Here is a 15,473-nt window from a genome sequence, read left to right on the forward strand (position 1 = left end):
ATCTGAAAGAATTGCTTTCCAAGCTGCAGTTCTAGGACATGCAAAAACTTTGAGTTGGGAACATTCTTGGGAAGTTCAGGAGACACAGTGGTAAGAAAAAAGAAAAAAGAAATCTACACCTTGATAAAGATAAAGAGGAGATCTTAAAAACATCCAGAGAGAAAAGATAGATTACCCAGTTGTTATATAAATGGGTTCAAGATGGCATCTCTATATTGGCCCCTATATATTGTTTACTTATTCCCAGCAGGCTAGGACCTGAGAGCAAAGCCTACTAGTGCCAACCCAAGTTTTTACACATCCAGTTGCTTTAAGTGTAGCCTAAATAAGCAGATTTCTAATATTTAGATCCTGCCTTCTAGGTGTACCCCATGAAACTGCACCCAACATCTTCTAGCCATAGATAAGACAAACTCTGTAGCTGTAAAAGAACCCAAACTGCTGTTGCCCTTCAGAGCTCTCTGACCCAGAGATTCCCACCGTGCTACTGAGTGATATATCCTAGACACACGAGCCCCCTCTCCAATTCCTCTCTCCTTGGAAGTTCCATTGTCCTTTTACCCTTCTGAATGGTAGCCCCATGCGGCTATCTCTGGATAGTGTCTTGCCGTGAGTGACTTCCTCTTTCCTGTGGTCCTGCCCAGCTGCCACCTAGTAAACCTTATTTGCACTATTGTCATCTCATGGTCTTGTCTCTTCCTTGATCTGTCCTGAAATTCTTGAACTTACCACAAAAATAGAACAAAATTAGACTGAAACTGACTTCTCAATTGCAACAATATAAATCAAAAGACAATGGAATAATATAATCCAAGTAGTAAGGGCAAATAACTGGCAGCCTATAATTTTATACCTAGCTAAACTATAACTTAGAGAGACAAAAGTTGAGAATCCCTACTAAAGGATATACTTCATTATTAAATAAATTATGCCCAAAGGAAGAAATGAGATACAAAAAAAAATAGTGATGGGGCAGGTAAATACATGGGAAAATATGAACAAGTATTAATTGTATAAAACAGTGATAATAATAATGACTCATGAGGGAGTACAAAAACAAGATACAGCTAAAATACTAATGATAATAACATGTACAATGGAATAAGGTAATCATAGAAAAACTATGCTAGGTCTTTGTTCTATTCAAGATCAAGGTAGGTATATTTATCAACTTTAGACTTTAAGTGTTCATATTAAAGCTATCACTAAGAATATATATAGGATTGGGACACCTGGCTGTCTCAATTAGTAGAGCATGCAACTCCTGATCTCGAGGTTGTGAGTTCGAACCCCACTTTGGGTGTAGAGATTACTTAAAATCTTAAGAAAAAAGGAATATATGTAGGATGTATTACTCCAAGATGCAGTAGACAGAGGGAAAGACAAATAAAATTTATTTAATACAATAGACATAAGCAAAAAGAATAGATTTTAAAATGTAAAACCTAAAGATATTTTTTTTTAAGATTTTATTTATTTGAGAGAGAGAATGAGAGAGAGCACGAGATGGAAGAGGGTCAGAGGGAGAAACAGACTCCCCGCTGAGCAGGGAGCCCGATGTGGGACTCGATCCCAGGACTCCAGGATCATGACCTGAGCCGAAGGCAGTCGCTTAACCAACTGAGCCACCCAGGCGCCCCAAAGATAATTTTTTTTAATTTAAAAGAGAAAATAAGCATGAAAAAGATGGTAGAAATAAATCCAAATGTATTAGTAAACATTTAATAAATACCACTTGGACTAACTCACAAATTAAAAAAGAGAGACTATTAGTTTAGATTATTAGATTAAGAAAAACATATAAAATGCCCCTGAATGGAATTTACAGGAAACACATCTAATGTGAGGACACAGAAATAGTTAGGTAGGTAAAGGAAGAATTTCTACAGTAAGTCAACAGAAAAAAAGTTGAAGGATTGGAAGAGAATAAATAAAACTGTCATTATTTGCAGGTAAGATGATTGTCTACATAGAAAAATCCAAGAAATTCTACAAACAAATCATTAGACTTAATCAGATAATTTGCCAAAGTGTCTGATATAAGATTAATATACAAAATTTAAATACATTTTATATACAACTAGAGAAATAACATTTTAAGAGATTTTTTTTGTGATAGCAAGAAAAAAATTAGAACATCCTTTGGATATTAGGCAAGACCTTATAGAGAAAATTGTAAAACTTTAATGAAAAATATATTGAGAAATATAAGCTGGTAGAAAGGCTCAATATTATAAAGAAGACAAGTCTCCCAAGATTGATCCATCTATTCAAATTAATTTCAATTGAAACCTTAGGTGGATTTTTATTTTTATTTTTTTATTTTAGAGAGAGAGAGGGAGTTAGTATGAGTGGGGGGAAGGGCAAAAGGAGAGGGGGAGGGAGAGAATCTCAAGCAGACTACCTGCTGAGTGGGGAGCTCCATGTGGGGCTAGATCCCAGGACCCTGAGATTATGACCTGAGCCAAAACCAAGAACTGGACACTTAACTGACTGAGCCACAAAGGTGCCCCTTAGGTGGATTTTTTTAACTTCACAAGTTTGATAGAATTTTATGTAGAAATCAAAAGCTCAAGATAGACAAGATATTCCTCAAGAAGAAGGGGGAATATTTGCTCTATTACATATAAGACTTCTTAAAAATTTATATTAAGTAAAGCATATTGACAGTGGCCCAGCAACAAAAACTTGACTAGTGGAACTAGAGTTTAGAAATTGATCTCTCTCTCTCTCTCTCTCTCTCTCTCTCTATATATATATATATATATATGGTAACTTGATTTATGAGAGATGAGTATTATAGATTACTGGAAAAGGATGAACTTCAAGAAATGACACTAGCCTTTGAACTGCCCATCTTCAATTTTCTTGTTAAATGAGATCACAAATGTCTACATTGCTTACTGTTAGTTAGATTTTTCTGTTAGTTGCAGCTCAAAGAATTCATAACTGATATAGGTCCTAGGATCTCTTTGCCAAAGACATGTGACTAAAATGGTCCAATCAGAGTGGATCCTGCAACTTGTGGAGAAACGACAGGGAAGAAACTATGACTCTTCTACTAAACTTGAATCTGAATGAATGTGTGCCTCGGGTTTCTGGGGAGTACCACATGGCACCTGAGAGTGAAACCAGCACAGTAGAAGGCAGAGTAAAGGATGAAGAGAAACTGAATCTGGATGATAGTTTGAACCCTTTAACTGAGATCCAGCTTCTGCTATCTACCCATGGACTTTTCAATTATATAAGCCAATAAATCATTTTTTTAATTTGTTTTAGCTATTTAAAGTAGAATTTTCTGTCTTATGGAACCAAAATGATCTCACTAAAAATGGTAAACTCACTTTCTCCAAGAGTTTATGATAGAAACCATGATCATTGAATTTTTTTAAATGATGCTGGCTATAAAGATGGATATAACTAATAAAGCCAGTGTGCACCCAACATATAGATGAGACAACAAAAGCAGTACACTGGGGGTGTCTGAGTGGCTCAGTTGTTAAGCGTCTGCCTTCGGCTCAGGGCATGGGGATCTAGCCCTGCATTGAGCTCTCTGTTCAGCAGGAGGCCTGCTTCTCCCTCTCCCACTCCCCCTGCTTGTGTTCTCTCTCTCGCTGTGTCTCTCTCTGTCAAATAAATAAATAAAATCTTAAAAAAAAACCAGTACACTGGTTTGATTGAAACATTTGGGTCGTAGTAATTACATCTTTTGAAAATCCTACAAAAACCAAAGTGTCACCGTGTTTTGTTCAATAAAACCAAAGCTGAGGGGTTGAGAAGGAGACCATGATATAAAGTCAGAAAGAAAGCTGATTTTGTTAGCCAAGTAATAAAGATGCAAGAAATTGTAGAAAATAAACTCTTGCCTCATCCTCTAGGTTTAGGGAAGCAATTTTTACAAATATGCTGTATAAACTGCTTTTAAAATTCTGGTATTTTGCTCACTAGGGAGTCTTGCTAGGATGGCTTACAAAGAAGAGAAATTTAAGAAAGTCTGAAAAAGTTATGAGATTAAATTTGTGTTTTAGAAGATCTTTCAAAATGAGAGATCTAAAACTCAAATACCAATTGGATTTGTGACAAAGAAAATGGTCTACAGACGTAGTTATCAAAATTAATTTTAGCCTTGGAGACTTTCTACATGAAATCTTACAGAAAATTTCAATATGTAAATTAGACAAATGTATTTGTTAGTATAGATTTTTTTAAGTTGAACTGTATAGCATTTACTTATTAAAGGGGCGAGGAAGGATGCTAGTCTGAAGAATACACTAAAATTTTAAAATCAAGAGTGATGGATAACTGTTCCACTCTTATCATCATTAGCATTTGATTTATCTCTCTAATAGTTTTAGTTATGCAGGAGTAAGATAAAATATTTGCAAATGGTAATTTCAGGATACTTTTCAATTAAACTCAGAAGGCTGAAAAAGAAATAATAGACTTAAAATTTTTTTATTTCAAGGTTAAGCCACTAAGCATGTCTATTAGTAGAATTATTTATCATAAATATGAAGGTTTAGAGAAGGAACTAAAAGTTACAAGCATTGCTTAAAATACTTATAATAAGATACAGTATTATGACACCATGTTTACTTGTTAGTGTGTTGTTTTTGTTGCATAATTGGCTATTTTGCCTCAACAGAGAATTTGCCAAACTCATGCATTTGAACTTTCAACTGGTTTTTAGTTGAGCATGATGCATGTGTGTTGTGGATTTCTATTCATTTGTACAATTTTATGTCAGTAAATGTGACATAAAATATAAAAATAAATGTTTAAAAAGAAAAAGAATGAAGGACCATAACTTTAAATTTAATCCACATTTATAGGAAGCTTAAGTGAGCCCACAAACATATTGATGAGGAAATCACAAGGACTGTTCACAAAAATTCCAGTTCTCTTCCTGGATATTGATTGCTCTTCCCTGATGACCTTGGAGTTAGTTGTGGCCTGGTGCCTTGCTTTGGCCAGTGAAATGTGAGCAGACTTGGCATGTATCATTTCTGGGCAGATGTATTAAGAGCAAGTGCCGTTGCACAATCCTTCATGTTTCTTCTCCCTGCCACAGTGATCAAAGAAGCACACTACTGAGAGGGAGTCTCCATCAACCTGGATTCCTGAGCGATGATGAATAGAATCCCTTGCTAACCTTCAGAAGACATGTGTAAAATCAGACACTATGGATAAGCCAAAGAAGCCAGTTAACAGAAAGAGGAGAATGGGACAGAGCTGCTAAGAGAATGTAAGATGCCATGAGGGAAAAATAAGAGGGAGCAGCTGATCCCTAGAATTTCTTTGGTTCCAGGTGCTTTCCAGGTCCTGTGGGTTCTAATACTAAACTCCACATTATCCTCTGGAGCTTGATAGGACTACTGATACTTGAAAAACAATAACAAAAAGTCTAAATACAAAGTGTATTTCAACCTAGTAAGGTGTTCCCCAAATGCATATGCTGAATCAAAGATATGTGCATTTTAATATAAATTGCCAAATGTCACCCACTAGCAAGGTAGAGAGTGCTCCTTTCAGAGGACAGTGCTTTTGGTGACACTGGCTATGCACATTAAAAAACAAAACAAAGTAGGGATAAAAACTTTGCTAATGGGAAAAAATGTTAAATATATTAATCAGAATTTATTAGTAAGGCTTTTTACCAAATTTTTCTAAATTTACTCCTTTTTTTGTAATTAAAAAATGTATTTCTCTTGCCAATTCATGTTTTAGGACCTTAAAAGTTTTTTATCGGTGTATATGAGTTTTCTGTATTGTAATACGTATCAAATATTTATCCAATTTGGTTTCAGCTTTCAGATTTTTATTATGTTGGTAGTTTATGCCAACTTTTAACTGTTATGTAGTAACACATATTTTTCTTTACTAAGCCCATCATTGTATCTAAGATTATAAGTTTTTACCCAGCCAGAGATTGTTAAATATTCATTCTTTATTTTTCCCTTTACTCTCTTTTTCTCACCTATATGATTCTCATTCATATTGTACAAAATCGCACCTGGGTGGTTTAGCCAGTTAAGTGTCTGCCTTCATCTCAGGACTACATCAAGAGTATCTACACAGTAAAGGAAATGATCAACAAAACAAAAAGGCGAGCTACTGAATGGGAGAAAATATTTGCAAATCATATATCCAATAAGGTGTTAATATCCAAAATATATAAAGAACTCATAACACAATAACGAAACACACAACCTGACTAACAAATGGGCAGAGGATCTGAATAGACATTTTTCCAAAGAATGTACCTATGGCCAACAGGCACATGAAAAGATGTTTAACATTACTAATCATCAGAGAAATGCAAATCAAAACAGAATGAGTTATCAACTTCATACATGTCAGAATGGCTATTATCAAAAAGACAAGAAGTAAGTGTTGGAAAGGATGTGAAGAAAAGAGAATCTTTGTACACTGTTGGTGGGATTTTAAATTGGTTTAGCTACTACAGAAAAATAGTATGGAGATTCGTCAAAAAATTAAAAATAGAACTAACATATAGTTCAGCTACTCCACTCCTGGGTATTTATCTAAAAAATACAAAAACACTAATTCAAAAAGATACATACACCCCATGTTCATTGCAGCATTATTAAAATAGCCAAGATATGGAAACAACTTAAGTGTCCATTGACAGATGAATGAATAAAGAAGATGGCAATATACATATATAGATATAGATATATACATGTAGATGTGTACATATATATATGTATACACATACACACACACAACAGAATACTATTCAGCCATAAGAAAGAAGGAAAGCTTGTCATTTGCAACAAATGGATGGACCTTGATGGTATTATGCTAAGTGAAATAAGTCAGACAGAGAAAGATAAATACTGTATCATTTTACTTATATACAGCATCTGAAAAACAAAGCAGGTACCTGGCTGGGTCAGCTGGTAGAGCATGTGACTCTTGATCTTGAAGTTATGAGTTCAAGCCCCACTTTGGGCATAGAGTTTACTTAAAAAAAAAAACCAAAAATTCATAGATACAGATTGGTAGTTTTAAGAGGGAAAGGAGGTTTGGGGGGTAGGCGAAATGGGTGAAGGAGGTCTATTGTATAGTGATGCCTGGTAACTGCACTTACAGTGGTGATCACTTAGTAGTGTATACAAATATCAAATTATAATGTCTTATACCTGAAACAAATACGAATTTTACCTCAAAAAAAAAAAAGATAAAAGAAGGGAAGATAAAAGCAATACCTTTTAAGTGAGGTTTGTTTGTAATTTGGTTCCATGTTTAAGACAAAAAAATTGGTATCAGAATTTCTAATGAATATATTTTATGCTATCTTTAAAAAGATTTAATTAAATTTAGTAGGGTTTTTTGGTTTGTTTTTCTTTATACACTCTGTGAAGTAAGTTAATGATAACAAAATCTGATCTGGTTGGATACTTTCCTCTATGACTCATTTTGAGAATCTGTGTGAAAGAAGAGCTTTTTTAAATTAATATTTGATTTCAGGGCACCTGGGTGGCTCAGATCGTTAAGTGTCTGCCTTCAGCTCAGGTCATGATCCCGGAGTCCCGGGATCAAGCCCCGTATCAGGCTCCTTGCTCAGCGGGCAGCCTGCCTCTCCTTCTCCCACTCCCCATGCCTGTGCGCACGCGCTCTCTCTCTCTATCTGTCAAATACATAAATAAAATCTTTAAAAAAATTGGTATTTTGATTTCTTCAAGGAATTGATCCCATGTACAATTGGAAAACTATAAGGTACCTAGGGATAAATCTAACCAGAGGTAAAAGACTAGTACTCTGAAAGCTATAAAACACTGATGAAAGAAATCAAAGATGACCCAAAGAAATTGAAAAACATTACATGCTCATGGATTAGGAGAACAAACATTGTTATAATGTCCATACTACCCAAAGCAGTCTACACATTTAATGCAATCCCTATCAAAATACTAATAGCATTTTTCATAGAGCTAGAACAAACAATCCTAAAATTTGTATGGAACCACAAAAGATCCCAAATAGCCAAAGCAATCTTGAAAAAGAAAGGCAAAGCTGGAGCATCACAATTTCAGACTTTAAATTATATTACAAAACTCTAGTGATCAAGACAGTATGGTATTGGCAGAAAAACACAATTAGATGAATGGAACAGAATAGAAAACCCAGAAATAAACCCAAGACTATATGGTCAACTAAACTTAAAGCAGGAAAGAACATCCATTGGAAAAAAGACAGTCTCTTCAACAAATGGTGTTGGGGAAAATTGGACAACAACATGCAAAAGAATGAAATTGGACTACTTTTTTTAAAAAAGATTTATTTCTTTATCTCTATTATTAGAGAGAGAGTGCAAGCATGGGGAGGGGCAAAGGGAGAGAGGGAGGGAGAGAACTCAAGAAGACTCCCTGCTGAGCACAGAGCCTGATGTGGGGCTTGATCATGACCCTGAGATCGTGACCTCAGCCGAAATCAAGAGTTGGATGCTTAATCAACTGACCCACCAGGCACCCCTGGACTACTTTCTTACACATTCAAAATGAATGACAGACCTAAACGTGAGACAGGAAACCATCAAAATCCTAGAGGAGAACACAGGCAGTAACCTCTTTGACATCAGCCTAGCAACTTCTTGCCGAGGCAAGAAGAAACAAAAGCAAAAATAAACTACTGGGACTTCATCAAGATATAAAGCTCTGCACAGTGAAGGAAACAATCAACAAAACTAAAAGGCAACCTTCAGAATGGGAGCAGATATTTGCAAATGACATCTGATAAAGGGTTAGTATCCAAAATATAGAAAGAACTTATAAAACTCAACACCCCCAAAAAACAAATAACCCAGTTAGAAAATGGGCAGAAGATATGAATAGACATTTTCCCAAAGAAGACATACAAATGGCTAACATACATATGGAAAGATGGTCAACATCACTCACCATCAGGGAAATACAAATCAAAGCTACAATGAGATATCACCTCACACCAGTCAGAATGGCTAAAATTAACAACACAGGAAACAACAGATGTTGGTGAAGATGCAGCAGTCAGAATGGCTAAAATTAACAACACAGGAAACAACAGATGTTGGTGAAGATGCAGAGAAAGGGGAACACTCTTGCACTGTTGGTGGGAATGCAAACTGGTGCAGCCACTCTGGAAAACAGTATGGAGGTTCCTCAGAAAGTTAAAAATAGAACTACCCTACCACCCAGCAAATGCACTGCTAGGTATTTACATAAAGGACACAAAAATACTGATTTGAAAGGATACATGCACCCTGATGTTTATAGCAGCATTATCAACAATAGCCAAGTTATGGAAAGAGCCAAAATGCCCATTGACTGATGAATGGATAAAGAAGTCATGGTATATAATAGAATATTACTCAGCCATAAAAAAGAATGAAATCTTGCCATTTGCCATGATGTGGAGCTAGAGAGTATTACGGTAAGTGAAATAAGTCAAAGGCAAGTACTGTATGATTTCACTCATGTGGAATTTAAGAAATGAAACAGATGAACATAGGGGGGAAAAAAGAGGTGCAAACCAGAAAACAGACTCTTAACTATAAAGAACAAACTGAGGGTTGCTGGAGGGGAGGTGGGCAGAGGGATGGGTTAAATAGGTGATGGGTATTTAAGGAGGGCACTTGTGATGAGCACTGAGTGTTATATGTAAGTGATGAATCACCAAATTCTATACCTGAAACTAATATTACACTGTATATTAACTGGAATTTAAAGATTTATTTATTTATTTGAGAGAGAGAGAAAGAGAGAGGGCATGAGAGAGCACAGAGGTGGGAGGGAGCAGAGGAAGAGGGAGAGACAGTCCAAAGCAGACTCTGTGCTGGGCATGGAGCCAGATGCAGGCTGGATCTCACAACCCTGAGATCACGACCTGAACCGAAACCGAGAGTTGGACACTTAACCGACTGTGCCACCCAGGTGCCCCTACTAACTAGAATTTAAACAAAAACTTGAAAAAAAATAATATTTGATTTTTTCAATGTTTTATGTTTTCAGTAGTAAAGTGAAATCAAATTTAGTGTATGCACCTAAAACTCTATATAAGTTTTAAAATAAATTTCTGAAGTTGAATTTTATTATGAAGACTTTACAAACTCAGATTTCTTTGTTATGTAATAATACATAAGTAGCATATAGCCCAGTGCTTTGTTAGCATTTTTTATGACTATTTATAGTCTAAAATTATTATCCTAGCCACTCTTGTATACTATGTTGATTGACATCTTTTATATATAACTATTAATATTATTCCCCATAGTTTTCCTTTTAAATATCAAATTGATTGACTCATAAACCCAAACTTTCTTTTCTACTTCCTTTAATAAAATATTAGTTGTTCCACAGTATATCCCAGGAATCACACTCCCTCTGCCCTCATACAAAGATGTCTTAGATTTTTATCTTATGTTAATTAGTTAAGCTGCTGGGAAAGAATTTTACCAACAACCAAGGAAATATCTTTACTCCTTAACGTCATACCTAATATGTGTGTGTGTTGGGGGGGAGGGGAGATGTGTGTTTTTTCCTGAAATCCTTATATTTTCAATTTTTCACTCTTTTTTCATACTGTAGGCCTTTGGATAGGGCCTTAGTTTTAGCTCATTTTCAGCAATTGTTGCATTTTGTATAATACAACAATTTAAAAACAATTTAAGGTTGAGGTACCTGGGTGGCTTAGTCAGTTGAGTGTCCAACTCTTGATTTTGGCTCAGGTCATGAACTCAGGGTGGTGAGATCGAGCCCTGCCTCGGGCTTCCGGCTCAGTGGGGTGTCTGCTTGAGATTCTCTCTCTCCATCTGCCCCTACCCCCAGCTTGTGTGCTCCCCCCACACTCTCTCTAAAAATAAATAAATCTTTTAAAAAATAATAAAAATAAAAACAATTTAAGACTACTGTCAAATCAAACACTTAAAAATACAATAAACAGAGTTCTGCCTCCTGAGGGCTGTTGTGACCAAATCCTAACATGACTTTTTGTTGAGGTACTTCACTTTGGTCCACTCTCTATACTGTTGCCCCTAAACTTGTTGCCAAAAGACAGATCAAATCTTGTACCTTTCTTCCATGGCTTCCAGCCTCCTACAGGTAAAATCGAAATCCCTTGGAACACAAAAAGAACCTTCCACCATCTGGCCCCATCTAACTTTTTTACCCTCATTTGCACCCTTAATATGAACACAGGAGCTATAGCCCTGTAGAGCTGCTCATCAAATCTCAACAAATTCTTTTTTTATGTCAGTGTTTGCACTTATTTTGTTACTTCTGTTTAGAATGTCCTGCCCTTCTCTTCCCACTTCCCCACCCCAATCCTTAGTATCTTTCAAAAGCCAACCAAAGTTCCCTTCCTCAGTGACAACACGTTCAGACTGCATGGCAGTCACTTCTTCCTCTAGGAACTAGACAATCATAATCTAGTGCTGGAGGGACAAAGAAACACATGGTCAAAAGACCATATGAACTCCTTAAGGACAAGGACTTCATCATTTAATCACCTATGTGTCCCCTAAACCTACCAGTCACACAGTAAATGAATGTTGAACTGCATTTAACTGAATCATATGGAATGAGTCTAATAATTGCATTTTCACTTTTAAGAATATTAACTATGTGGGTTTTCTAAAGTTGTAGGTTCATAATTTGACCTTAAAAAACAAACCACAAAATAGTTGCTAAAAGTTTACAAATAAATATATTCTTATAATTTTTAATAAATTTTAGTTAAATTTATATGGTTTTTCTGGTTTGTTGTTGTTTTTTTGTTTTTTTGTTTTTTTGTTTTTTACTATCACAATCAATAGATTTTGAGACCGGCGCTGAGTGGGGGTGGGTTGGGGAAGAGGCTGGGAATGACCACAGGGCCAAAGAGAAACAGGAGGAGAAGAGAACAACAGAGGGGGAAGGAGACAACTACATTGTCTTCCCGAGATCAATTTTCTTCTGGATGGCTCGAGCCGAGTGGTAGATGAGTGAATCGATGAGTCCAGCCACTGTGAACATGCCCCCGATGATGGCGCACACACCCGTCAGGAAGTGTGTGAAGGACCTGTGCTTCTCTGTCAGCTTCACCATCATGGGCGACAGCTCATACAGCACGAAGACTCCGGGAAGCCCCTGGTCGCCCATCAGCCCATTTGCAACCTTCTCGTGTATGGTCACAGAGAACTGATTTGTCCCCAGCACCTCCCCGTCTACCTTCATGTACACTGTGGGTACCACCTTCACAAAGTACTGGAACATCATGGAGGCTTGGGGTGTGGTGACGTTGGTGCGGTCCAGGGGGTTCACAATGCCAGGGTAGTCCTCCCCGAATGACAGGTGCCGGATGTAGTGGGTCATGTTGATATTGTCGAGGCCGAAGCTCTGCAAGTGATGGACATGCACGTGGGACTGCTGGAAGCTCTTCCCGGGAGCAAAGTGGAAGTTTCCGGCCACCTTGTTGACTTCTAAGAAGCCATATACTTGGCAGCCTTCATTCTTCTGCTCCTGCATCTTCTGGCTGAAGCCTTCTCGCTGGCACTGCTCAATAGTGTCTGGGTTCTTGAAGGTCCAGCCCCGACGGCGATAGGCCTCCCGCACATCTTCACAGGTGTTACAGCACCTGATGTCTTCCGTCTCGGCACCGTAGCAACTCTCACAGGGATCAGGTTCAGGGAGTCAGGGTCAAACACTTTTACCTCGACCTTCCCAAGCTCATGACGCTCGGCCTCTGAGCTCATGGGGATGCCATCCTTATCTAGCCGTTGCTTAAAAAGGTTGTGCTCCACATCCAGCTGCTGCTCCCCAGCCACATCCATGGCATCGATGCTCAGATAGGCACAAGGCATGTGTGGAAAAAATACGTCGATGTTGATCTTCAGTTTATCTCCCCGTGACTTGTCCACGTAGAGTTCAGGATGCACCTCAGTGGTGAGGTAATACTGCAGCTCGGACAGAAACAGTAGCAGCATGAGAAGGCCACTGACAATAGTCACCGTGGCGCCCCCGCAGGTTTTGACCCGGAAGTCCTCCAGAATCTTGGGGTAGGCATCGAACTGCTTGAGCTTCCCCAGCGCCTCCATGGGGACCAGCCGGAAAGGGGACGCCAGCCGGCCCGCCCCTGCAGCCTCCTCTGGTTTGTTGTTTTTTACTTTAAGTAAGGTGTGTATAATTTATAGAACTCATGTAAATGTCTCAGGGTAATTTGAAAGTATATAAAGCATAGAAATACTATTGGAATGGATAGCTGAGATACAAATATTAAAGTATAGGAATGTGCCAAAAAGAAACTCTTGCCTGAAGAGAACACATGTTTTTTTTTTGCAACAAGCAAAACCCTGACATATTTAATAAGGCATTGCAAAATCTGCCCCTCCCTCCCCCCACTAGGGGAGGGAAAGTCAAAGTTCATATTGCACTTTGTTTAGAAACTTTGGAACCATGTGTTTAAAGAATGAGAGCGGTTTGTCAAGACTTTCTGCCAAAGCACATCACAAGCTTAACATGTGTTTACTGCCTGCTCTCAAAAACTAGTCTCCATGAGCCAGCCAGCTGCTAGCTAGCATTAAGGATACCCTCTAGATAGTGAGGCCTCAAACTGGGTCACATCTCCATTTCCCAAGGGAAGCTCTGGAAACTTTATGCTGTCTTCTTTGTTTCTCATATAACTTGTTAGCTCTGTTTTATAAAATTCTGCAATTTTAACCTTAGAGCCACGACATTAAAATTTATAAATATAAAAATGCAGATATTAAAATGTTCCTAAGTTAATAACCTTCCTGATAAACTTGCTTTTCCCACATACTCTGTTATGATGCAACCATCTTTCCAAATACCTACCTCAAAAAAGTTGAAGTCAATAATAATAACAGCGAACATTTATTGAGTGCTCTTAATGTCTCAGGCACTATGCTTTTTTATCTCTTAATTCTCACAGGAGTTTTTGGGAAGAAGATGGTTCAAACACATGTTCCTGACCTTCCCCTTTCCCCCTTTCTTCCCCTAATTCCTTCCTGGTGCAACTCAATAATTAAAAGCAGCCATCAGAGGCCCTTGTTGATTATCTGTGTTTCTGGGGCTGCCTTTAGGATAGGGTAGATATTATGAGGTCTGTAACTTGGGAAAGCCAACTCCCTTTAGGAAGAAGAGGGCTTCGTGGGTAGATGGAGTCACTCTTCTTCTAAGTGCCTGAAAAAGAGTGTTTCTCTTCCCGGGCTTGGAGAGCCAGAGTTGAAGAAGCTCTCTCCTACCCCTTTCATTGGGGTCCCAATTTCCCAGCTTGTCTGCTTTTGGCTAGAAAGTGGTTCTCAAAATGTTGTCCTTGGACCTGTAGCAATGGCATCACCTAGGAACTTGTTAGAACTCGTTAGAATTGCAAATTCTCACTAGAGGCCTATAAATCAGAAACTCTGGGAGTGGGACCCAGGAAGATGTGTTTTAATAAGCCCTCCAGGAGATTATGATACATGCTCAAGTTTGAGAACCATGGGGCTAGGAGAACAGATAGCAAATAGCTTCCACCTGCTGGAAACCCCAGCCACCTGACCTATAAAGGTGCTGAGGAACTCCTATCCATTAGTAAGGCACAGGAAGTTACGATGCATTTAATGAACTCAGTAATTTGAGGGAGGTTTGTTTTCATTGCTATTTAGTGTTTCATTGAGTGAATAATAAAATGTTTTATTTATGCTGGAATCCATCATTTCTTCATTCCCACTGTCATTCTCCTAATTCAGACATTCATCAAATGATCTTCATTGCTTAAGCCATCCCTGTGGTCTCTAACTGTTCTCTTCATTTTCAGGCTCTCCCCTACTGCTGCCAGAGGAATCTTCTGAAAGTCAACACTGATCATGTTCCTACTCTTAAAAGAAGTTGTAGAAGGAAGGAAGAAGAAAGGCTGAGAGGTAGGCAGTGACATATTACTCAGGGCCTTGGAGACCATTTTAAGGATTTTGGTTTTTATTTTAACTGCAATGAAAAGCCCTATCTGGCTGATAGTTTTGACTTTCTAAACTCAGAGACTTTTACCCTGGAGTCCCTTGACCTTCGGATTAGGCCCTTTTGATAACATGTCTGCAAGAATCCCACCAAGTTTGCTAGGCCTTACTCAAGCACTGCGCCATAGCTGCTTGGGATCACTTCATCCGCTAAGTTCTCTCAGCCCTGGCCCCATCCATTGCCAATTTTGTCTTTCATTTCTCTGTAATCAACTATCAAGCTCTGTAAGGGCTCTTAGGGTTCTTTTGACTGGGCCTGAGAATTAAATTGACATAAGACAGATCAGCAGGAGAAAAGCATACCAATTTATTTAATACAAGTTTTATGACACGGGAGCCTTCATAATGAAAGAGACCCAATCAAGTGGCAAAACCTACTCGCTTTTATATTAGGTTGAACAAAGAGAGGCAATTATGGAAAAATGACTATATGAGAAGGCTAAAGGAAGGGAAGAATTATTTTCACAAGGTTTGTGTAGCA

At 37.9% G+C, this 15,473-nt stretch overlaps 1 protein-coding gene and 1 long non-coding RNA gene across 2 annotated transcripts in view; one reads left to right on the plus strand and one right to left on the minus strand.

Annotated features, from left to right (window-relative positions):
- The window catches only part of LOC113937830, a 29,289-nt gene extending 14,389 nt beyond the window's left edge, over nt 1-14,900 (plus strand). The window contains exons 2-3 of the long non-coding RNA XR_003524732.1: nt 5,072-5,245; nt 14,797-14,900. This is a non-coding gene — a long non-coding RNA (uncharacterized LOC113937830). The remainder of the gene's footprint in view (nt 1-5,071; nt 5,246-14,796) is intronic.
- LOC113937826 (endoplasmic reticulum-Golgi intermediate compartment protein 3-like) lies at nt 11,799-13,117 on the minus strand. The gene is given in 2 exon segments (XM_035728907.1): nt 11,799-12,664; nt 12,667-13,117. Coding segments are annotated over 2 exon segments (1,149 nt in total). The 5' UTR covers nt 13,076-13,117; the 3' UTR covers nt 11,799-11,924.
- Nucleotides 14,901-15,473: the final 573 nt, after the last annotated feature.

The sequence above is a fragment of the Zalophus californianus genome, chromosome 8, assembly GCF_009762305.2.
Source record: "Zalophus californianus isolate mZalCal1 chromosome 8, mZalCal1.pri.v2, whole genome shotgun sequence".
In the NCBI taxonomy this organism is placed as follows: domain Eukaryota; kingdom Metazoa; phylum Chordata; class Mammalia; order Carnivora; family Otariidae; genus Zalophus; species Zalophus californianus.